The sequence below is a fragment of the Thamnophis elegans genome, chromosome Z, assembly GCF_009769535.1.
Source record: "Thamnophis elegans isolate rThaEle1 chromosome Z, rThaEle1.pri, whole genome shotgun sequence".
NCBI lineage: Eukaryota > Metazoa > Chordata > Lepidosauria > Squamata > Colubridae > Thamnophis > Thamnophis elegans.
In genome coordinates, this window is record NC_045558.1 from 123,168,684 (window position 1) to 123,193,167 (window position 24,484).

The 24,484-nt window shown below is 43.3% G+C and overlaps 2 protein-coding genes across 3 annotated transcripts; one reads left to right on the forward strand and one right to left on the reverse strand.

Annotated features, from left to right (window-relative positions):
* Positions 1–130: 130 nt before the first annotated feature.
* CCDC189 (coiled-coil domain containing 189) lies at positions 131–6,807 on the reverse strand. 2 transcript variants are annotated; one of them, XM_032235657.1, is made up of 9 exons: positions 6,754–6,807; positions 4,562–4,593; positions 4,233–4,298; positions 3,532–3,701; positions 2,939–3,009; positions 2,291–2,407; positions 1,948–2,008; positions 1,037–1,114; positions 131–565 (listed from the first exon to the last, which is right to left on the reverse strand). In XM_032235657.1, the coding sequence occupies exons 2-9, from the start codon at positions 4,564–4,566 to the stop codon at positions 387–389; spliced, it is 747 nt and encodes a 248-aa protein (XP_032091548.1). In that variant the 5' UTR covers positions 4,567–4,593; positions 6,754–6,807; the 3' UTR covers positions 131–386. The 2 variants fall into 2 exon arrangements, with proteins under 2 accessions (XP_032091548.1, XP_032091547.1); XM_032235656.1 differs by lacking the exon at positions 6,754–6,807 and adding an exon at positions 6,218–6,328.
* A 144-nt stretch (positions 6,808–6,951) lies between these two features.
* Positions 6,952–24,332, forward strand: RNF40 (ring finger protein 40). The gene is made up of 20 exons (XM_032235655.1): positions 6,952–7,056; positions 8,918–9,115; positions 9,754–9,921; positions 10,600–10,729; positions 11,706–11,939; positions 13,577–13,698; positions 13,774–13,920; positions 16,637–16,711; positions 16,831–16,950; positions 18,127–18,306; positions 18,493–18,628; positions 19,362–19,483; positions 20,047–20,537; positions 21,199–21,316; positions 21,730–21,879; positions 22,184–22,396; positions 22,523–22,648; positions 22,879–23,019; positions 23,387–23,488; positions 23,587–24,332. Exons 2-20 carry the CDS (start codon positions 8,984–8,986, stop codon positions 23,761–23,763), a joined length of 3,084 nt encoding a protein of 1,027 aa, XP_032091546.1. The 5' UTR covers positions 6,952–7,056; positions 8,918–8,983; the 3' UTR covers positions 23,764–24,332.
* The last annotated feature ends 152 nt before the right edge of the window (positions 24,333–24,484 follow it).

A 24,484-nucleotide genomic window follows, 5' to 3' on the forward strand; every position in this document is an offset into this window, starting at 1 on the left:
AGAAATTTGGGGGTCAATTGTGGATGTAAATGGAGAATCACCTACATTCAGATTGGCTTTTGATCTTGATAATGCTGCTATTTTTGAGCTAGAAACAAATAACGAACAGTAGACAATATTTTACCCACACTTTAATATCACAACACAGTCTGCTTTATACAACAGTTCCTTCTGTGAGTATATGACCTTACCCAGAAGAGATTTTCCGTAAACCCTTATCACATTTTCCAAAGCAGATTTTCCATCTGCTTCCCCTATTTTAACTGCCATTCCCTTCGTGTTTTCTCTTGCTCTCTGGACGACCCCTTTTTGCAGAAGCCTCAGAAATGAAGAAACAACCCTGGGACAGGAAATGGTCCTCTTGCACTCCAACCTTTCTCGTCTGCTTACTTCTTCTTGCCCTTGGCAATCCCCTTGCTGGCAGCAGAACCTTTCTCCAGCTGGATCAGCTTGGCATTAAACTGGTCCTCTGTGACTTTTAGACGCTGGTCGATGGAATGGCGCAGCTGGGTTAACTCCTGATTGAGTTGTGATACGATGAAGTCTCTCAGGGCAGTCGTGGGACCTGTAAATGGGTGAAGCAGTGAATTGTAATTCTAACAAAGGTAACCTAGTGGGGAAGTGCTTAGAATGCAGTATTGCAGGCTAATTCTGCTGACTGCCAGGAGTTCGATCCTGACTGACTCGGTTGATTCAGCCTTCCATCCTTGAGGTGGGTAAATGATTGTTGGGGGCAAGAGGCTGACTGTAAACTGCTTAGAGAGGTCTGTAAAGCACTATATGAAATGGTATATAAGTGCTATTCCTATTGCTAATAAGCAACCCAAGAGAAGCACTGCTATCAGGCTTCAGGCCCCTCACTGCCAAACGTCATGTATTAGTTAGCACTTGTAATTTATCTGATAGAGAATTATTATCCCTCCTAAGGCTAAAAGAGAATGGCTATTAATGGCAAAGGGACGATCTATGGAGCTGTTGATTGTTTGCCTCTGAAACCCATACACCATACCAGCTTCAAGCCCCTGTGGACACTTACTTTCCTCAGGGGCCCCAGCTTCCTCCAATTCCTCATGCAAAGAAGACAGTCCTGTTTCTGTACTCTCGGCCATAGCTTCTGTAGAAAAGAGAAAGACGCTAAATCTTTTAGCAGCCCTAGAAGAAGAAGAGTGATCAGATAATGCTCTCATTTTTAATAAATTATTATTTTGCATGATTGGTTGATATAAGCTAACTCATTTTAGGTAAGCCAAGCTTTGGAAGGAGGGCTATTAGCAAGTGTTGGCCCCTTCGATGCCTGCGAATTTCGCTCCTGAAAGGAAGAAAGGCCACAATTGCAGCATATCCACCTTGCACATCCAAGGTCCAAGATTCCTTCCCCAGTGGACGGATCTCAAACTGATGGAGTTGAGAAAGAGACCATCTCCAATCTGAAAGCCTCTTTGAGGAGGGAGATAACTAATATCTAGACTGGCCAATGGCCTAAGCCCATGTCATGCAACTTGGTATGTTTTCAGATCCACAGATTTGGGGGATGATGTATTACTTAGGTATTTTTCAATCTTGGCAACTTGAGGACGGGTGGACTTCGACTCCCAGAAAGCTATGGCTGCTGGTGAATTCTGGGAATTGAAGTCCACCAGTCTTCAAGTTGAAAAACACAATAGTTTATCTTGCCCCCTAGACTACAATGCCCAGTTGCTGGGTTGACTGAGAAGGATCAGTAAGCCAGCCATATCTGGAGGGCATCAGACTGGGGGAAAGCTGTCTTAAACCACCTTTCCAATCTGATTATCACTAGCTTTAACTCTATTCGATCTGGGAGGAAGATTCCCATCCTGTTCCATTCCTTTTTCTTCATCCTCCCAATTAAAAAAAAGGAATGGATCAATGTATAGTAGAACTTCAAAAGTGAGTTACAAAAGAATCCTAGCCCTCCTCAACACTCACCGTCCTCTTTGGGTTCTGGTTCAGGCATCCCAACGTAAGTGAATGAGATGTCTAGCCGCACCTATTGATTTAAAGCACAATCAGGGATGTAAGCCCAGAGTGATGGACTAATATTTGGATTTCATCTTCTTGAGCCTCTATGTTTAGTATGCTCCCTTCATAAAGATGCTGCTCCATCTTGTGGCAATAAAATTCTCAGGAGTAGCCAAACGATTTCAGAGGTCACATTTTGTAATTGGGCTGTTTTCTAGAGGGGATGATCTTCTTTTCCCATTGCAGGAAAATGGCAAGAGAACCCCAGCCTTTCCCTAGAACTGCCTGGGCCAAAGGAAATCAGCCTTACCTGTGGGGTGAAAGCGTATTTGTAAAGTTTGTAGTGACGGAAGTAACTGTTAATCATGTAGTCGGTTATGAGCACCAGCTGGTCCTGACTGAAGAGATCGATGCTGAAGGGGGGCCTCTGAGAGAGAGAGAAAGGATAGGAGCCATAGAACCACTGCAAGGAGAGGGGAGGAGAGGAAGGCTCTCTGCAGGGGAGCTTCACTGAAAGCAAACCACAGGTAGTCCTCGACTTATGACCATGATTGAGCCCCAAATTTCTGTTCTTAGGTGAGACAACCATTAAGTGAATTTTACCCCATTTTATGACCTTCCTTGCCACAGTTGTCAAGTGAATCACTGCAGTTAAGTTAGTAACACAATTATTAAGTGAATCTGGTGTCCCCCTTGACTGCTTGTCAGAAGATTGCAAAAGGTGATCACATGACCCAGGGACACTGCAACAGTCATAAATAGGTGTCAGTTGCTAAGCTTCTGAATTTTGATCACGTGACCATAGGGATGATGCAACAGTTGTATGTGAAAAATGGTCATAAATCACTTTTTTCAGTGCCATTTGAAAAGTCACTAAATGAATTGTTGTGAGGACTACTTGTATGTGGATAAGGTAACATAAAGTCACTTTTGGCCTGCCTGGCATTCACGCACTCACCCGAATGGAGTGGCAGAACATCAGTTCAGAGAAATATTTATAGCATTCCTCCACATTGGGCAGCGGTGTTTCTACACAAAAATAACATGGTAGGAATAAGCAAAAGGTCCACTTTAGCCTCTTTCCTTTCCTCCCTGTCCTCTTCTTTCCAGTTCTAGCCTCACCCTGCTGCCCCGTTCCTCCATATCACTGTCTCTGGTGGGGCTCTTTTTCCTTCCACTTCTATGGCTGGCTGCTCTTATTCACAGAGACATTTTCTCATCATGTATTCCCACATAACATCAAAGGCAAACATAGCACATGGGACTGGTGGTACTATAGCCAGCCTAAGACAAACAGGGTCAGGCCAAACTGCAGAAACTTAATGTGATCTGGACATCTGAAACAATTATTATTTTCTCTTACACAGCCTATTACACTATTAAAACTCTTAAGTAAATAATGAAATAAGTTGCTTAGAGCTTTGGGACTGAAGCAGTGTGAAAGCCCAAATACACAAGTTACTAAATAAATAGTTTCCATTTTCTTCCCTCATGTTTCTCCAGTCCTACAACTTTCCTTTTTGCAGTCTTTCTCAAAGTCCAGTTCCTTACCCACACAGGCCTCGTGCACATCCTTCACAATTGAGAAGAAAGCAGAGGTTTGTTCCCGGTTGAAGCTCTGCTCACGGCTGAACTGGATGGTGTAGAAGTACAAATCTAACAAGATAGCAGAGCGAGGATTTGATTCAAAATCCTTCAGATCAAAGAAATCAGAGAGAAGCCTGCAGAAAGTAGGGAAAATTGGGGCGGGGGGGGGAGAGATGTGACAGCTTGAACATTCACACCCATTTACCGGCTATTTTCATTACTTAATAATAACCTTTTTAAAAAGTTTCTATGTCTATGGTAAGGCTGGTAGGTTTATTTGTTCAGAACTGGCATAATTTCAACTTGGTTTTTTCTAATTGAACCCAAAACTCACTGCCACCACTCCAAAATGATAAATGTTTATAGTGTGATTATCTCCTCTGTTAATGAGGGGAGGGAGATAAATCTGTTTATTGCACTACATTATGCTGGGATTCTCAATACATCTTTTTTTGCAAGATGCTTAATACTAGAGAACAACTAGGCATCTTATTGTATATGAATACACTTCTGGGTTGTGCTATAGATGAAAAATGGTTTTATTAATCACTAGGTTGGCAATGAATTTATTGAGATCTTCATTCTATGCACTTCTCATGTTTTTCTCAAGAAAGAGATTAAGAAAGGAAGTCATGAAATGTTTCATAATCTTAAATTCCCATCACCTTTTCAGTTCATCAGTTGTTTCAGCATTATTGATGAGATCCATGGAATGAACATCTAAATATTTCCTGAAACATCACAAAAAAAAGAAAAGAGAAAAACTAAGGCTTGCTATTGTAACACAGTTTTTTCCGTTTTGTGTGATCTTGTACAGGTTTCTTTTGAAAATAAGGTCCATTTAAGTTTAAAGATGCTTACAATAAATAGATAAAGGATGTAGCCTAGTCATCCAGAAATTCAAGGAACCTCTCTCTGTGGATCAACATGCAACTGGCTCTTAGATAGTAAATTTAATAACTCTTCAGAATCTCAAGAATGAAAAGCTACTTACCACATACATATTTTTGCCTTATGGGGCTTGGGCTGAAAGAAAAAGATATGTTTTAGATACATTTTCTGATAGTGTGATGTTTAGTCCATAATAAGATCAGTTCATTGTTTAGTAAAAGCATCAGCTATACTAATAGACTATAATAATATTCTTTATTGGCCAAGTGTGAACACAAAGGGAATTAATCTTTGGTATATATGCCCTCAGAGTACATACAGAAAAATAAAATACATTCATCAAGAATCATAAGATACAACACTTAGTGATAGTCATAGGTTACTAATAAGCAATCACTAGGAAACAAAACAACATAAATTGTAGAGATACAAGCAACATGGTTATAGTCAGGTACTAGGAAGGATGAGAAGAATAATAGTAATACAGTCTTAATAAATTGACAGTGTTGTGGGAATTAGTTGTTAAGCAGAGTGGTGGCATCTGGGGAAAAAAAACTAGCCACATTTTATTGGTAGAACTGTAGATTTAGTTCACATACTCATTATGGTCTATAAGCCATGTTTCATTCGATAAACATCATCTGATAGATTGCAATAAAGCATTGTCTACTATAACTGTAAGCTTATATGTATTTTAACCTTTGTGGTGTTTAATTATATTTGCACATGTATTTTAGACATCTACTTGTAGCATTGCAGTTTATTCAACAAGCCACAGTTCAAAAAAGTATGCTGTGTCAACTCTGTTATAAGGAGAAGATGTGTTCATGTTTACTTGCAGGATATCTAGCCACTCAGATTTCAAATATTTCCATTATGCTTCCTGCAGCAATGCACTGAATTAATTTTATTACTGTTATGTCAAATTACATATGATATCTGGTATTTCCCCTACAGGTAGTTCTCATCTTACAACCGTTTATTTAATGACTGTTCAAACAGCAGCACTGAAAAAAGTGGCTTATGACCCTTTTTCACACTCACACCATTGCAGCATCCCCATGGTCACATGACTGAAATTAGGATGCTTGGCAACTGACTCCTATTTATGACAGTTGCAGTGTCCTGGGATCATGTGATCAACTTTTGTAACTTTCTGACAAGCAAAATCAATGGGGGAAGCCAGATTCTCTCAACAAATTTGTTACTAACAACTACAGTGGTTCCATTAACATCTGTGATAAGAAAGTTTATAAAATGGGGTACAATCTACTTTACAAATCTCTCATTTAGCAACATAAATTTTGGGCTCTATTGTGTTTGTAAGTCAAGAACTAGCTGTACTGGATTTCTTCACTGGGTAAATCTTATTTAGTCAAGAGGGACCCACTGACAGCGAGGGTAATAAAACAATTTTCATTAATTTCAACCCCAATTATTTAACTATAGAATAAGCTAAACATCAATTGACTTGAGTTTTGCCATTTTCAGCTTTAGCTCTCTCATAGACATGTTTTTTCTATTACTTGTAGCCAGCGGTTGCATGACAGGCGGTTGGACTAGATGACCTCCAAGATCCCTTCCAATTCTGTTACTGTTACAGGCAGACGTTCAACAGGTGAAACGTCTAAGCGATTTTGGATCTGTTGAATGTGCATTTCTGTCCCTCAAATATCACAACATTCTCCGTCGAGGAAATTATTTATTCAAGATAGCAATTATAACTATTAATTTAATATTAATTTCACTTCTATTTTACCGGCCCGAAGTTCTCCGGCCCCATTTCGACGAGTTGGGCGGCGAGGCTCGGGGAAAAGCACGCGTTGCCATGGCAATCGCTGCTTCAGCCTCTCCGGGCTCCATCAGTAGCGGTGCAATCACGATGAAGTATACTAAGGAGGCGGGTCTAATGAAAGCTTCGCCAATCGCTGACATTTTCATTGGGGCGAAAGAAACGGAAGGAATTCCAATGGAAATAGAATATGGTAACAAAATAAAATAACAAAAAACCCGGAATGGTTGCCAAAGGAGAATAAACCATTTCTTTGTCTATCTTGCATAGAATTCATCTCTAGCACTTGATAGTCAAATCACCTCTTGCTACGTAGATAGGAAAAACTTAATCCCCCCTCAGACAAAGTCCAATAGAATGATTGTCTCTGCATTTTCTATCTCTATCTCAATATCAATAGAAGGAAGAAGCCAATACGCCAGCGTAGCTATGGCAACCAATCTTTTCCTTCAACGTAGGCTCCAATCAGAGGGGACCAGAACGCAAGCTCTTCTGCACCTTACCCAATCACCTTCTTGTCCCGTCCCCTTCTCCCGACCAAGTCCAGAATAATGATCCCGCCCACTTCTCTACGATCCTCGAAAAGGTGGAGCGTTGGTCGCCTAGCTAGCACGAGCTTCCGCGTCTGCGCACTGTGCTGAGCGCAGAGCGAGGGGAAGACGTTGAGTTCCGTTGAAAGCGGAGGCGGAGGTTGGGCTCCGGGAGGAGAGGCGGGCGAGCATGCGCGGTAGCTGCGCTGGCGTTGCTTGTCGGCAGCGTCGTAGCGAGCCGAGGGCTATGGAGGAGAGGGACCTCGGTGTGGGCCGGTGAGTGGTTGGGCAACCTCTCTCTCGCCGGAGGCTTTCCTTTCGTCCCCTCTCCTTTGCTCCCTCTCCTCACTGAGGTCTCTCGCCTTGACTACCTTTCTGCAGACGGACCGTCTCTTCTTATACCGTATGTTAAAACAGGAGCTGGGACGGAAACTGCAATTCGTAGCGGATAGAGAGGGGCGTCTTTGGGGAAAGCAGTCCGTGAAGAGTCACTGCAGGTGGAAACAGGAAAGTTAGGAGAAAGGGCAGACAATGCTCAGTCAGGTTCTTTCACCTCTTTTAAAACAACTCAGATGCTGACAGTCCTAGGCTGTTTCTCTCACCCCCCCTCCTTTTTCTCGCCCAAACTCCCTTCCCCGCCTCTTCCCTTACTTCCAGTTTGTTGTATGTATGTATGTACCAGTATGTATGTATGTACCAGTATATATGTGTGCGCAGGTGCACGTGTGTGTATATATGCATATATGTGTATATATAAATACATATACATATATACATATGCATATGTATGATGTGTGTGTCTGTCTGTGTATATGTACGTATATATACATACACGTGTGTGTGTGTGTGTATGTATGTATGTATGTATGTATGTATGTATGTATGTATGTATGTATCAGGTCAAAGCACCTGTACACCCAAATTTACCCAGGTGCTTTGACATAACAATTATTTCCTTGGCTCAGCTGATAAGGGAGGAGAGCTTGTGGCTTAAAGGCTAATACAACTGCCTAACGTATAAAAACAGCCCAAATTCAAATCCCAGTAGGGTATGGCTAGCTGATGAGAGCTAAATAGCTTGAAATAGATCTATACTAGTCTCCCTTTATTTATTTATCAATACACATATGCAATGTATATGTATGTATTTATGTATGTGTGTGTACACATACATACACACACACACACACACACACATATATATACACAAACATAAACACATATATACATACATACATACATACATATACATACATACACACATACACTGTATGTCTGTGTATACACACACCATACACATACATATGTGTATGTGTGTGCATACAAACACACAACACACACACTATCTTCCCTACAAAGTGACTTCGGGCTGCAGTTTCCCTTATTCCTTCTCTTTTCATTATTCCCACTTTTGTACTCAATCCTTACAATATTTAATAGCATCCACCTACCTGCTAATTGTATTTTTTTTAAAAACAGGATGGAGCAGGTTTGTGCTTGGAAAAAAACCCCATGCATTTAAAAATAATAATTTAATTTTAATGCAGTTTTTAATTTATCGCTTTAGTACTGGTGGAATGCTCCTCCCCCTTCATGAAATTTGACTGGTCCCAACTCTGATAGACTTCAGAAAGGCTTTGAAAATCTGATTGGTGGACCAGAACAAAACAGTGTTGTTTTGCTCTTATTGATTTTGGGTTGTTTTCTTTTTAAGGCCTTTGAAATTCTGTTTTTATTGATGTATGCTGCCTAAAGTTGCAAATTGGGTGCCCAAATAAAAATAAAATAAAATATGTTTCTGTAGTCCCTAATTTGTTCATGTTCTCCATCAAAAGCCCTGTGATAGGGCTTGTTTATCCCTCTTCTGGCCAGGTTTAGGCCAGTGATTTATTTATTTTATTTATTTATTTTATTTATTTATTTATTAGAAATCGTCCATGTCCCCCACAAAGTGATTCTGGGTGGTGTACAAATAAGGCATAGGAATATAAAAACTATAAATATTATAATACAAAGTATATTAAAACAAGAATAAAAATTCAGAATTAAAAGATTGAGGAGGGCCTTTAGACATTGTACACATTAAATACCACTGTAATCTTGCTTTGGAGTAATTTCAACTTTTTCTCTCTTTTAGCTAAACCGCTGCCTCTTTGGCTAAACTGCCTGATTCCTGGGTTCAGGCCCACTGCCGAAAGTCACCATGTCAGGAGCTGGAAGCAAGCGGGCTGCTGGAGATGGAGGAGCAGGGCCTCCTGAGAAAAAATCCAACCGGGAGGAGAAGACCACCACTACGCTCATTGAGCCTATCCGCCTTGGAGGCATCTCTTCCACGGTGAGGGATTTGGGGATTGAGTGCCGAGTGATAAAATCTGTGGCAGTTTATATTAGAATCCAGCATTAGGAAGAAATAATCTATCCATCCATCCATCCATCTTTCTTTCCCTTTTAATAATTGAGATAGAACATTTTGACCTATCTTCTGAACCAAATAGACTTAAGATACTGCCTATGTTGTCTGACTTATGAACCAGATCACATCTTAGATCTTATGCTGTGAAAGTTTCATTAAAAATGGAGGGTGGGAGTGGATAATGGTTCATCCTATCTAAAATATGTTAAAGTCTAGTTTTGTCAATCATGTTTATTTTTAAGGAGCAAAAGAGATTAGTTCATGAATTTGTTATCAATGTATTGCTAATATGATGGAAAAGCAGACATGTAGACAGGAATCTCTCTTATGTGGAAGATCTGAGTATGATCATGATATAATGCACTTGGTGTTCATCTTAATCTGATGCTCTCTAGATCTCTTAGACTGCAGTGGCCATAATCTCCTGCTGGCAAGGCCATTGGGTAGGGCTGAAGGGAAGGGCAGAGGTATAGGTTTGTGGGTTCGATCGTTGGAATGTAGAATTGTTCGTTAGAGAGGATTTCATTCTTGGATGTGACTTGGAATGGCTGCATTTGCAGGAGGAGATGGACCTCAAGGTGCTTCAGTTCAAGAATAAGAAGATAGCAGAGCGGCTGGAGCAGCGGCAAGTGTTTGAGGATGAGCTGCGTGAACGCATAGAGAAGCTGGAGAAGAGGCAGGCCACTGATGATGCCACTCTCTCGATTGTTAACCGCTACTGGAAGCAGGTCAGAGAGCCCTCCGGCCTGATCTCGTGTTACTCCTTTCAGCTTCTTCCAATCCATAAATTAACATACCAGGGGGAATCTTAAAAGATTTTAGCAGGATGTTTAGGGGTGAAAAGAAAGCTGCTGTTGTGGATCCTTAAATTTCTCTGTACTGGGCAGAGTCAGAACAGAAAATACTGCCATGTAAGTAGCCCTCAACTTACAGCCGCAATAGAATTTGTGCATCCCAGTTGTAAGTTATAACAGTTGTAAAGTCATCACTAACCAACCTGATTTTATGACCTTTTTTGCTGAGGTGATTAAATGAATTACCAGGGTCATTAAATGAATCCTTGGTTGTTAAACAAATACTGCAGTTGTTAAACCCATTGTTTGCAGTGGGGCATTTTTTGCTGAAAACGTGAAGCAAATTGCAGTTACCAGACTGTTGTAAATGTGAGCCTGTTGCCAAATGCCCGAAATGTCATGTGATTGTGGGAGGGGCATAACTGTTGGAACTTTGGAACTGGGTCATAAGTACCTTTTGACTGGTCGTAAATCAAGGATTACCTGTAATTCATACTATGCCTAAAAGCTGCCTTCTTCCTATATGCCCACCTCTGTTTACCTGCCCTTAAAATTCTCTTAGTCATTTCTGTTTCTTAAGTTCCAGTGTTTCCCCCCCCCCCCTTCCTACAGCTAGATGAGACGGTGCAAGTGCTCCTCAGACGTTATGATGGAGATTGTGGGCAGGCCCCTGAGGAGCCCAAATTGGAAATCCCAGGCTCAGAACTGGAAGCTGTTCACTTAGAGAGCTCTGAAAGGAGAGGTAATCCCAGGTTCCCGCATTCTGGAACATTTATTTATTTATTAAATTATTATTTCTTAAATTTATATGCCACCCAATCCCAAAGGACTCTGGGCGGCTTACAAAGAAGGAAGAAAAAAAAAGAAAGGAAAAATAAAAAGAATAGTTTAAAATTCACAACACACATTCGTTCTAATCGGGGCTGGACCTTAACAATAAGGTCAACAGCCCCAGGCCTGCCGGAACAGCCAGGTTTTAACAGCTTTCCTGAAGGCCATGAGAGTGGGTAAGGTCCGGACCTCTGGGGGTAGCTGATTCCAAAGGGTCAGAGCAGCCACAGAGAAGGCTCTCCTCTGGGGGCCCGCCAGTCGACACTGTCTGGCTGACGGCATCCGAAGGAGGCCCAATATGTGGGATCTTATCGGCCGTTGGGAGGCATGTGGCAGTAGGTGGTCTCGCAGGTACGCTGGTCCTAAGCCATGTAGGGCTTTAAAGGTAATAACCAACACCTTGAATTGCGTCTGGAGACCAATTGGTAGCCAGTGCAGCTCGCGGAGGACAGGTGTAACATGGGCGTGCCTTGGTACACCCAATATCGCTCGCGCGGCTGCATTCTGGACTAGCTATAGTCTCTGAACGCTTTTCAAGAATAGCCCCATGTAGAGCGCATTGCAATAATCCAGCCTTGAGGTGACAAGGGCATTTACATATTGGATGTTTTATCTGGCCTTTATTTTTGATCAGCTCCAGGCAGTGTGCACATCTGATTCTCCCTTCTCTTGATTTCCCTGCAGCCACAAACCCTGGAAGGTGGGTTGGGCTGAGAGAGAGAGTGACTGGTCCAAAATCACCCAGCTTTCATGCCTTAGATCTCCCTATCTCTCCTTTTCTAGCTCAGCACCTTTGTTATTACACAAAGCATGGTAGGAGTGGATCAAAGTGGTGCCTGCCTGCCAACAACCCTGATCTTTTGTCCCTTTTCTTTTGGTCCCTTCAGAGGCAGTGCTGTCCCCTGTTACGCCCCCTGTACCCTGGAAGGCTGGGGACCTTGTGCTGAGTGAGCCATCCCTTTCCTTCTTGGCTACCTTGGCCAGCAGCAGCAATGAAGAAATTGAGCTTCAACTTCAGGAACGCATGGAATTTTCCAAAGCTGCCGTCTCCCGCATTGTGGAGGCTTCGGATAAGATCCACCGGCGCACAGAAGAGCTTTGCCAGAAGATCCATGCACGGGGTGAGACTAGATCCCAGCTAAGGGACACCTTTGAAACCTTTTCAGTGGAGGCCTCTGAAATTACTCCCCAAATGGAAGATTTGGGGCCTCAGATTATTGAAAACTCAACAAGGGAAATGGGGAGAGTGGAATTGCATGTTGTCATTCTGGGTAGGTAATTTACTGTGGACTTGGTTGCAAGGAAGAGAATTGGTTTAGAAGGGCATTTTTTCTATCTCCTTTCAGACTTATTTTTAAATTAGTTTATAATATAAAATGCAAAAATATGCAAGAAAATAGTAGAAAAAATAGGGGAGGGAAAAGGGAAGGAAAAAGTGTAGGAAACGGTGGAAAAGAAAGAATAGGCTTCCAACTCCCTTTGGTGCAGTAGAATAAGATAATAACATCAAACCTTAACTTTTTACTTTTACATAATAGTGTAAACTATTGTTTCTATAACAACAAACCTATTTAATTGGCAAAACCCAGAATTAAAGATTCATTTTTCCACCTCAAATACCAAGTCCAGAAGTGGTTTCCAAGTAGAAACAAAATCAAAGTAGTCAGTTTGGCGATCTCTGCTTACTCCATTAGCTTTTGCAGCTGTTCATTCATTGTGGGAATCAAAGTGTCCTTCCATTTTTGTGCATACAGTAATCTTGCTGCTGTTAACATATATATAACATCAAAGACATCTCTCAGATTTCTTGAAGATGTGCTACGTGTAGAGATAGTTCAGACAGAAAACATTTGTAGACTCCACCAGACTTATTGTGTGAGGATGTTAAAAGTGCATATTTTGAAAGAAAAACTGGGAGTGTACTGGTCTCAGGTAGGAGACATGACGTAGTAGAGTTTCCAAAGAACCTATTATTAATATGTTCAGCTACAATGTGGGTCACGATTGATTGAATTTATATTGCTTCCTATTCAGCTTACAGAATATAAGACCACATTTAAAACAATAAAAACTAACAAAAAGTAGTTAACCTGGTTGTACTTAATAAATTTTAGGGTGTCCACGCCTTATAAAAATGCCACTTTGAAATCTGCATTTAACATTTCCTACATACTTAATAATTCAGATTTTTGTGCAGTCAAAGCTGAAGGATCTGGCAGCAAAGGATTTCTTGTATTCTGACAGATGATATGCTTTACCCTTGGGATGAGGGTGGAGGTAAACAGGCTTCTTAAAATATGTTTTTTTAAACAACTTTTTTGTTGCCTGACAATTTACAGTTATTCAGGGAGGCTGTTCTGTGTTGTGTATTTCCAGAGGAGGATTAAAGAAAACAATTTTGCCGCTGGAGAGCGTTTTTTTTAAAACTCAATCCAAGTAGAGTATTCTTACCTTGGGTGTTCTGTTGCTTAAACTTGTGGCTCAAAGCAAAGTAACATCACAAAAAAGATTTTTGGCAAAAGCGAAGTACATGTGTGTGAGAACATAAGTGGTTGCCTGCTGACTCCTCTAATCCAGCAATCTGTCCTCCCAGTGGCCAGTCAACTAGGCAGGGAAGGCCATTAGTCTCCCAGCAGAAGCCCTCAGAGTCTGTCCTGCTGCCACCAAAGCTAACAGTCTTTGATCCCCAATGTAGTTTGGAGGAGAGTAAAAATTGGGAAGCCCAAATCCTGAGGAGAGTTAATGTCTTATTCTGCAGTGGAGTTTGACCAATTGGAAGAAGTTGTGAAGGCCCTCAACAAGGAGCTGACCAGAGAGAATCGCCACCTTCAGGACCTGATCACACAGATGCAGGAGAAACACCATAAAATTTCCTTGGAGGTAGGTTCCCTGCCCCATCTTCCCTCTTGTGGCTTCTCGGGGCAGGAGCTGTTCTGAATCTGGCTTCTTTTTCAGTACACAGAACTGCAGGACAAAGTGACTTCATCAGAAACTAAAGTGCTGGAAATGGAAACGACCATTGAAGACCTGCAGTGGGACATAGAGAAGCTGCGCAAACGGGAACAGAAGATCAACAAGCACCTGACTGAAGCGTTGGAGCAGGCAAGAATGGCCTTCAAGGAGGTCCCCTCCCTTCTCGCTGGGGGAGGCTGCCTGTTTCCATTGAATTGTAACTGTCGGGTGAGGGAGGGAATGTTCTTCTGAATGCCCAGTTCTAAAGGGCAGGAAAGGGCAGGGAGTCCTTGTCTGGCTCTCCATTCTGAAGAACACCCAGACAGTAAGTGAAGCTTCTGCCCCTTGGTCATGCTCTCGGAGCAGGAGGAGATCTGGTGAGTTTCCCACTTTTAGGAGACCATTTCAGAAAGCTGCGGCTCTTCAGATCTTGCTGACCTGCGACTCCCATCCCTCTCAGTCATCATGGTTAGTGAGGAGGAACGCTGACAATAAAAGTTCAGCTGATTTGATAAACAACATATTTCCCACTTTGGTCCTACATCAATCAACATACTTCAAGAAGCAGAAATAATATATGCTGTGAGGCGAAAGAAGATTCATATCCGCAGGGCCAAGATAATTTCTGATCTTTAGTTCTGAATTACTCCTTTCCCTCATCAGCTCATCTGCCCCTTAGGAAAGATTGGATCTGTTCACTCAGTAGACAAGAGGTCTCTTCTGATCTCATGGACCCAATAACTTTTTAAATCCAAAAATGTTATTTCTTGGGTTTAGGAAAGCTTTGAGGATAGTTCTGATGAAAAAAATTAAAATTTCAGGTTGATCTGATGCAAACGTGTCAGATCAACCTGATATGGCAAGGATTATAGGTAGTCCCCGACTTATGACCACAATTGACCTCAAAATTTCCATTGCAAAGCAAGTTTGTTGTTAAGTGAGTTCTCCATTTTACGTCCTTTTTTGCTACAGATGTTAATTGAATCACTACAGCTGTTAAATTAGTAACTGGTTGTTAAGTGAATCTGGCATCCCTATAGATTTTGCTTGTTAGAAAGTCGCAGAAAGTGACAGAGAAACTGCAACTGTCATAAATACATGCCAAGCACCCAAATTTTGATCACTTGACCATGGGAATGCAGCAACGGTCATAAGTGTGAAAAATAGTAATGTCACTTTTTTCATTGCCACTGTAACTTTGAACAGTCACTAAATGAATGGTGGTAACTTGAAAACCATCTGTACTCTGCTTTTCTCAGTATAAGGACAACAAATATTTATTTTCTCTACACAATTATGATATAGGTTATTAAACACATTTGACAAGGATTTGCACTTTTAAATCAAACTATCACAGATTCGATCGGCTAAATAGTATAATTATTGATACAGTGAAGAATTGGCACTTTTAGCAATACGATATAACATTTTTAATTATAATTAAAAATATATATTAATGCTGAATTTTTATTTTATCTTAGCCGCTGCGAGTCTTTAAATTTTTTAAGGAAATTTTTTAATTAAATTTTATTATAAGTTAAAATACAAATTCAAAAATTAAGGAAATTAGAAAAAGATGCCAGAAATAATTTAAAGAAAGGTAGTGACTTCTGACTTTTTTCAATGCGATAGAATATATATTTAAAAAATCAACCTAAAGCTTTTGCTTTATACTTCTTAACAGTTCGAGCCACTTCTATAAACCAAAAATTTACCAACTCATTTTCCCAAAAGCCTATCAACAAAATCATTGCAATCATCAAAACCTAAAATTTCAGTTTCATTTTTTCAGTTTTGAATACGAAATCCAGAAGGGGTTCCCAAATGGAAACAAAACTACTGTATATACTCGAGTATAAGCCTAGTTTTTCAGCCCACTTTTTGGGCTGAAAAAAGCCGCCTCGGCTTATACTCGAGTCAGTGAAAAATTTGCCCGAAATGGAGGAGAAAAAGGGGCGGGGCCATGCCGCTGGGTGACACTCGTGAATGGCCCAGTGCCCCTGTGAGTTTCCCCTCCCTCTGTGTCAGTTTGCCGCGCAGCGCGCACCGCACCATCCCCCCTCCTCACGTTCTAATGTAATGCAGGGCTGTCTTACGATTCCCCTTCCTCCCCCTCCTGCCGCTCTGCAACGATGTCCCACCTCCTCCTTGTTATGGCAAGCAGCCACATAGCGATGTCCCACCTCCTCTGGTACAGTGATCCAATGATAGGAATCACTGTGCCGTGTGTCATAGGAGGCGGGACATCGCTCCCGCGGCTGCACGGGACATCATCATCACAGCGGGACATCAGCATCATGAGGTGAGTGAAGTATTTCATTGAATACACCGCTAGTTTACTGTTTTTCTTTGAAATAAATATTCAAAAACATTATTGGTATCTATTTTTATTTTTGAAATTTACCGGTAGCTGCTGCATTTCCCACCCTAGGCTTATACTCGAGTCAATAACTTTTCCAGTTTTTTGTGGTAAAATTAGGTGCCTCGGCTTATATTCGGGTCGGCCTATACTCGAGTATATACGGTAGATAAATTCTTCTCTTTAGTTAGAACTCTTCTAATTAATGCAAGTCCTGAAATTTGATGGCATGTACATTTGATATATAAAATTAATAGATCTCTACTGTTAGAGGCAGAACCTATTGAAATCCAGAACTGTGACTAGCTATGCAGAAGTTGATTTAAATATATAACAAATCAGAGAATGTACTTGTATGCACACCAGATTAATTTTTCAATGTTATGCAAGTCCAGATGTCTTGTGAAACATTTTATTCATACCGGTGTGTGTGTGTGTGTGTGTGCGCGCGCGCATACATTTGCTATTGGTTTTAACGGTTATTGATTTTTCACTTTTTTTTGGCAGCTCAATTCAGGTTACTACGCCTCAGGCAGTTCTGGTGGGTTCCACGGTGGCCAGATCACACTTAGCATGCAGAAGGTAAGCCAGAGAACGTGACTGGAAAGTAAATTGTAGCCCTGCATCTTGCAAGACTTGAGTCTCGCAACACATTTCCTGGACAACACTTTCTGCTGACTTAATTTGGGCTTGCTTTGCAGTTTGAGATGCTGAATGCAGAGCTGGAAGAGAATCAAGAACTTGCCAACAGTCGCATGGCAGAGCTGGAGAAACTGCAGCAGGAAATGCAGCAGGCTGTTAGAACTAATGAGAAGCTGAAGGTATTTGGATAGGTGTCAAATACAACCACCCTGTGGTGATAAGCTGGAAAGAACTAATGTAGCCCCTTAACAGCTGGCAGTTTTAACTACATTCTGAGCACCGAGAGTGGCAGGAAGCATTCGGTGACATCAAAGGCTTGAATTCAGTTTTTTTTTTAAAATTGCTGTTCATGCAATATTTGGAATTGGGTCAGCCTTTTTTTTCATTAAAACCAGTGGATTAACCCAACAGATACAATTTTACTGTGTATGTTTTAAGTACAGGTAGTCTTCAACTTACGACCACTTGTTTTTACAGCCATTCGAATTTATGATGCTGCTGAAAAGATGACTTATAGTTGGTCCTCATAGTGATGACTGTGACACTATCCCCATGATCACATGATCTCAATTCAGGAACTTGGCAACAAGCACTTTTTATTATGGTTGTGGCATTGCGGGTTGACATGATCGCCATTTGCGGTCTTCCCAAGAAGCTTCCAACATGCAAAGTCAATGGGGGAAGCTGGATACACTGAATGACTGTGTGATTCACTTAACAACTATGGCAGAATGTCATAAAAACAACTCACTTAACAACCGCATTGCTTAGCAACATAAGTTTCCATCCCAATTGTGATCATAAGATGAGGACTACCTGTAGCTGTGGATGATGCTGCTCTAAATGCCAGCATTTACCTATGTGATTTAGGAGACCTAGCAGAAAGTTAGTTTGTATTGCAGTTTACGTAACCTTGCTTTAAATATAAAAGTGTAAATCTCAAAATCTATTAGTCCTATTAATTCAGCTGCACTTAGTCTTTGTGATAGCAGTTACATTTCTGTCACTGATAAAAACATTTCTGAATGAGGCCTCCCTTTTCTGAAAATCTATACCACCATATATCTATACCACCGTATGCTGGGTATGGCATTGTGGGAATTGAAGTCCACACCTTAAAGCAGCCAAGGTTGAGAAACACTGCTTTAGTTTGTAAGCAATGTCTCAGATCAAGCAGCTAGTTTCAGATCTTCGATTGCTTCTATTACTTGATATTAATATATTATTGAAGATATTGCTGTTTGGGCCAGGGCAAAGGAACACTATTCCCCACTCTCCTTCCTATTTGCTCTAAGGATAGCATGTCCAAAAGATATCATCTGGATTTATTTTCCTTCTATACCTCTGGCTTGTAGGTAGCACTACGGAGTCTTCCAGAAGAGGCTGTAAAGGAGACTCTGGAGTACAAAGTGTTGCAATCCCAGTTCTCACTGCTGTACAATGAAAGCCTGCAAGTGAAAACACAGCTGGATGAGGCCCGGGCCCTGCTTCTCACCACCAAGAACAGCCACCTGCGCCACATCGAGCACATGGAGGTGAGCTTTCCAGCCCTCTCCTCCTGCCAGAGGTGCTGGGGTATTCTCCGTCTCCTGGTCTCAGCCATGGGTCATCATCATGGTCAGACTGCTTGTTCTGGCTTAGATGGACTGCGGAGCGGGGGTCTCTTAGCTGCGTCCTTTGGCTCCTGGGGGCTGATGCAGCTTCCTTCTCCTTGATGATAGAGTGACGAGCTGAATGTGCAGAAGAAACTGCGGACGGAGGTGATCCAGCTGGAAGACACGCTGGCTCAGGTGCGCAAGGAATACGAGATGCTGCGCATTGAATTTGAACAGAACCTGGCAGCCAACGAGCAAGCAGGTGAGCCTGCATTTCCTCTTTCCTCTTTCTCGCTCTCACTTCAAGGTCTTTGTTTCTTGGCCACAAAGAGAAGGCATCAGCTGGTGTCCCTGGTGTTGCTCATTACTATCTGAATTCTACTTCCTGGTCTTTTTCCTCCCCTCAAAAAAGCTAATCTCTCCCTGCCATGTTCAGGTTGGTGGAATGGCTGTAGTTATCTTCTGCGTGGATTCACTTTTAAATCATTCCTCCATTTTGTTGGGTGTTTTTAAAAAATGATTTTAGTTATTTTTAATAGTTTAAACTCTGAAAGTTCTCTCTGGTTATTCTACACAGCTCTAAGATTCTTTCTAAGGAGAGGTAGTATAGATACTCTTTCAATGAAGGAATGTTATGCTGGAACTCCCAATAGTCTTTTAAAATAAATATTTTTTTTGTTTAACTTTTGAAATGTGGGTTTTAGAGCTGGTTCGGCGTAGTGGTTCAGATGTTGGACCAGAAGGCAGAAACAGGATATAGGCCTCCCTCATCCTCAGAAGCTCCCTGGAAGACTTGGGGCCAGTCTATCTTACAGGGTAGTTGTGGGAAAAGATAGAGGAGGGAGCATCATATATGCTGCCTTTAGCTCCTGAATGAAAGATTACCTGAATAACAGATAAGGAGGAGAGATGCTGAGCACTCTGTGGAGAGCTGGATAGCGAAGGTGACTCAAACACTTGTTCTTTCTCCCTTTGTCTCCCCTCTCAAATCCGAGGTCCCATCAATCGGGAGATGCGCCACCTCATCAGCAGCCTCCAGAATCACAACCACCAGCTGAAGGGAGATGTGCAGCGGTACAAGCGCAAATTGCGGGAGGTGCAGGCCGAGATCAACAAGGTGGGTCTTGTTGGGGGAATGGCTGAAGGAAGGCCGGGCATCTGGTCAGTTGGCTTTCACGATTTCTCTCCTGCCTGGTTTGGATTTGGGAAGGACACAGTTATGCTTCAGAGCTGGGGACCTGAGGGCCTGCAGGTCATCTTGATATTCTTTTATTTTCATTGAAAAATAAATTTGGTGCTCAAAAGTGGCTTTTCACTATGAATCTAAAATCTAGCAGGCTTTATTGTGGGCCTGACCTGTGTTATAGCAATTTTCTGTCAACCATAGTGGTCTCCTCAGCTTCTTGTTCATCTCATGTTGCAGAATCTATACTTTATGGAAAATGGAAACATATTTTTTTTTGTGTGTATAGCAGACCTGGGCATTTGATGGTCTGAGGGCCACATCCGGCCCTTTGGGTGTCCCTATCCAGGCAGAGATGGCAGCCCTCCACAACAGTCCCAGTTTCTCAGGTGCCCCTTGGGAAAATGTATTGCCCACTCTGGGCAATAGAAGAAAGATTCAGATTTGCTTGGATGCCAGCTTGTTCTAAAATGCCTGTCGGCTTGTTCTTTCTTCAGGTCCGCATGCAACAGTGTGGGTTTCCTTCTAGTTTGGCCATTGCAGCCCCAGCCCCAGGGAACGAAGACTCCGGCCACCCTGGAGTAGCTCCTGTTAAAGAGGAGGAAGAAACGGCGACCTCCGAAGTAAAGAAAGAATTCAAGGAGGTGCAAGTAAAGAAAGAGCCCAAGGAAGAGGTGGTGTCTCCTCAGCTGCTCGGGAGCACGGAGGGCGTGAAAAAGGAAGAAGAGGAGACCTCTGCCCCCCAGCCTCCTGCTCCCCATCCGCCACCACCACCCCGCGCCAAAGAGTCTGAGCGGTCCAAGGGACGTGGTGGAGACCGGGGCGTTGACCGCGAGAGATCCCGGGATCGTGACAAAGAGGTCTCTTCCTCCTCCTCCTCCTCCTCTTCCTCTTCACGGGATCGGGAGAAGCAGAAGGGTGGTGGAGGTAGCGAAGATGCTAAGAAGAAAGATTCAGATTTGCTGAAGCAGCTGCGAACTGAGCTCAAGTGAGTCTTTGGAAAAGGGAGCAATGGGCTTGATGGGGAGGCCTTGGGTGAGGTTGGGTTTTGTTTCCTTTTTGAAACCAGGTTGTGAATAGTCCATGGAACACAGATGGGGTGACAATGTGCAATGTTTGTTCTGTTCTATCTGGAAAGCACTTTAGACTGAGAAAAGTCTTACTTATCTGGGAAGGAACTCTGCCAGTCCAGGGATTTGGTGGAGTTGCTGTTTTATTCACCCAAACTAGGGGAGAATTGGAGTGCTGGGGGAGCAGAGGCAGGCTGCCTACTTAGCCAGTATCGACAAGCCATCTGTATAGTGTGAATGTTGTGAGTGGATGCCTAGAGACTCAACTAACACACTTTGAAGGTTGGTCCAGAAAAGAGATTAATTGCAAGGGGGAGGGGAGAATCTGTCAAGAGGTTTTAGCTCCACTAGGTAGACCAAACCAGGAAATCATCTCCACAGGAAGGCTGCTGGAATGGTTTCTATTGAGGCTGGCTGTAAGTGGCAGAGTCTTGCACATAAGCACAGAAGTTGTGAGTGCTCCCTCACTGGAAGTCTTTAAGAAGCGATTGGACAGCCATTTGTCTGACATGGTGTAGAGCAGAGGGTTGGAGTAGAACAGGGGCCTCCTCTTCATGTGGATTCTGTTTCCTTTCTCAGAAAGGCTCAGGAGAGCCAGAAGGAGATGAAGCTTCTCTTGGACATGTACAAGTCGGCCCCCAAGGAGCAGCGGGACAAAGTGCAGCTGATGGCAGCTGAGAAGAAGACCAAAGCTGAGGTGAGATGAGGGTGGGGCCTATCTAGAGAAATAAAGTTCCCAAAGTTCCAGTTCTTCTGCCTACTCTTTGTCACAGGAGACCTGGACCTCTGTATCAGTCCAGTGCCTGGGTCTGCTAAGCTCAGCCCCATTAGAAGCTGCCAAATTTCATGCACTTGAGTTCCATCGTATGTTTCAGGATCTGGCTCTGGGCAAAGCATTTTGACTTCATGAAGAAAATGGACATAGCTTCCTCATATAGGAAAGGACCTGCTCCCCAGAGAAGGGTTGGCTGTGCTTTTGATAAATAACTTCATGGCATTTGTAGTTGGGCTTGTTAGTTTGACCTACAGGTATACCTGGGAGGATTCTTCCCTGAGGGGTCTCAAGCGAAGGAGTTGTCCCTGCTTTCTTTGACTCACTTCTTTGGACAGGTGGAGGAGCTGCGGGTGAGGATCCGTGAACTGGAGGAGAAAGAGAAGAAAGAGAGTAAGAAAATGGCCGATGAGGATGCCTTACGCAAGATCAAGATGGCCGAGGAACAAATTGAGCATCTCCAGAAAAAACTGGCAGCGACCAAGCAGGTATTTCTTTCTGGGGAGGAATTTGTGCTGCCAGAAGCAATGCCCCAGAACAGGAGCAGCCTAGAGAGCCTCTGAGGGCGGTTGCAACTTTCCCATAACCATAAACTCTCTGTTGATTTGGCCCACTGGTTGCTGTGAAGGACCACCTTCACAGAGGTGAGGCTCAGGGTCTGGTGGTTAGCATCTATAAGAAACTAATCAGAAGTCCCTCCAGACATTCTAGCCAGAGAAAGACACATACGGCTATTGGTAAGGGCTGGGGAAATTCCAGTTCATTCCAGTATTTCTTTTTTCTGTGGGTCAGGAGGAAGAGGCTCTTCTCTCAGAGATGGACGTGACAGGCCAAGCTTTTGAGGACATGCAAGAGCAGAATATGCGGCTAAACCAGCAGCTGCGTGAGAAGGATGATGCCAACTTCAAGCTGATGTCGGAGCGCATCAAATCCAACCAGATTCACAAGCTCCTGCGGGAGGAGAAGGAAGAACTTGCCGAGCAGGTGCTAGCCCTCAAGTCTCAGGTAGGCAGCCACCCACCACCAACAGGTTGGGGGGGTCAGGGCCTTGAAGGAAGAGGCCACTAAATGCAGGTGGCTCCTGAAACATGGGCTGAGCCTGACTCTTGAGGGTCCGCTTGCTTTCCTCAGGTGGACACCCAGCTCTTAGTCGTGCAGAAGCTGGAGGAGAAGGAACGGGTCCTGCAGGGCAATATGGGCACCGTGGAGAAAGAGCTCACGTTACGCAGCCAGGCCCTGGAGCTCAACAAGAGGAAGGTAAGGAGCCGACATGGGGGCTGCCAAGTTAGGACGTGACTGGAGGCACCCATTACTCCCAATTAAAAAAAAAAACCAATTAATTTTTAGAAAGTAGAAAAAAGGACAGCCCTAGAAATAGGATTCTGATCAATGGGATCTCATGGGGAGCCTTCACAACTAGGGTTGAAGGGGGAGCAACCTTTAGATGTTGGTGCAGGTGGGGATTGGATGCCGTGTTCTGCTTGCAGGCGGTGGAGGCAGCCCAGCTGGCAGAAGACCTGAAGGTGCAGCTGGAGCATGTGCAGGCTAAACTGAAGGAGATCCAGACCTTCATGGCGGAGAACAGGGCAGCCAAGGAGAAGGAGTCTTTCAACCTCAAGAGAGCTCAGGTACAAGGGGGAAAAGGGGAAGGCCATGACATGTAAAACAAATCGGTAGATCTCATGGCTTCAGGGAGATACTTCTGAAGAGGCAGCCCTGGTTTATTATGGGGTGTGTGTGTTTGTGTCTCATGATAGAGCTTATCCATTCATCTCCAGGTTCCTAGTTTACCCAGGTTCCCAATTTCTTGTTGGTCTTTATGTTTTAATGTTTTTCTAATGTTGTAATGTTTGTTTATCCTTGCTTTATATGCCATCCTGTCACTTGATTGGGATGGCTAGTGTATAAATTTAATAAACGAGCAGACAAACAAATAAAGAGTAGCTCTTCCCCCCCCCCCCCTGGACTCATTGACGTGCCTGATCTTCTCCCTAGGAGGACATATCTCGCCTTCGGCGCAAACTGGAAAAACAGCGCAAAGTGGAGGTGTATGCAGATGCCGATGAGATCCTACAGGAGGAGATCAAGGAGTACAAGGTGAGAAGAGCAGGAGGAGGAGGAGGCTTTTAAAGGAAGGGCAGCTCTTCCCAATAATGCCCCAGCCACTCACCCCTCTGCTCTGTGCACATCCCCAGGCCAAGCTCACCTGTCCGTGCTGCAACACGCGCAAGAAGGACGCCGTCCTCACCAAATGCTTCCACGTCTTCTGCTTCGACTGCGTCAAGACCCGCTATGACACCCGCCAGCGGAAATGCCCCAAGTGCAATGCCGCCTTTGGTGCCAATGACTTCCACCGGATCTACATCAGCTGAGCGGCTGGCCCCATTTCCCCTAACTTGCCCTCCCATCCATGAACTCCACGGGATGGAGTGGGGTTGGGGGTGTCTCGTGGCTTACCTTTTGAAGACCAGCCTTAGATCCATCAGGACTTGTTCCAGCTTTTTTGTTGGCTCCAGTCTGGGGATCCCTTGATAGCCATCTAAGGTACTCCTGAGGCCCTTTCTTCAAGTGGATCCCTTATCCTCAAAGTACCCCCCCCCTTTTCCTGAGGCTGCTCACAGGTTGTTTTTTTGGGGGAGATAATGTTGGATCCTTTCCCCTGGATCCTGAAGAACTTGACTCCGTTGCTCTCACTTTCCTTTTAGCCTTTCCTGAAGAGGCTCTTCAACTTTGCCTTGGGATTCGGTGGTTTCTCTTCTAGCGTTTTGCAGATCTAGCACATGATCCTCTATCGCTGGCTGCTGGCAGCAGCCATGCAGTTCTAATGCCCCGTCTTGGGAATGGCATTCTATTTTTTAAGAATTTCAAGAACTGCTTGAGTGTTTGGAAAATAAACACAGAGGTTGTCTGCTCCTACAAGATTCCTCTCTGTTCATCTAAACCTAAGTGTCTGTGTTTCATTTGTGCACCGTGTCCTGCTCATTGGAGAATTAATTATTTGCAGATCTATGAAGAGCTTTAGCTAAGGCGACTCTATGCGGAGCTGAAGAGCAGTATTCTTGCAGCCAATGCAGTAGTTTATTAATGTGCAAT

Excerpts from the sequence above, each read along its gene's own strand:
- CCDC189 (XM_032235656.1), bottom strand. The coding sequence starts at position 6,241 with ATGGGGCCGGAGAACTTCGGGCCG. Across the intron at positions 2,408-2,938 it reads TGTTCTGCCACTCCATTCGG|AGGCCCCCCTTCAGCATCGA; the intron begins GTGAGTGCGTGA and ends TCTCTCTCTCAG. Across the intron at positions 1,115-1,947 it reads ACCAGAACCCAAAGAGGACG|AAGCTATGGCCGAGAGTACA; the intron begins GTGAGTGTTGAG and ends TCTTTTCTACAG.
- RNF40 (XM_032235655.1), top strand. The coding sequence starts at position 8,984 with ATGTCAGGAGCTGGAAGCAAGCGGGCTGCTGGAGATGGAGGAGCAGGG. Across the intron at positions 9,922-10,599 it reads TTAACCGCTACTGGAAGCAG|CTAGATGAGACGGTGCAAGT; the intron begins GTCAGAGAGCCC and ends CCCTTCCTACAG. Across the intron at positions 13,921-16,636 it reads TGACTGAAGCGTTGGAGCAG|CTCAATTCAGGTTACTACGC; the intron begins GCAAGAATGGCC and ends TTTTTTTGGCAG.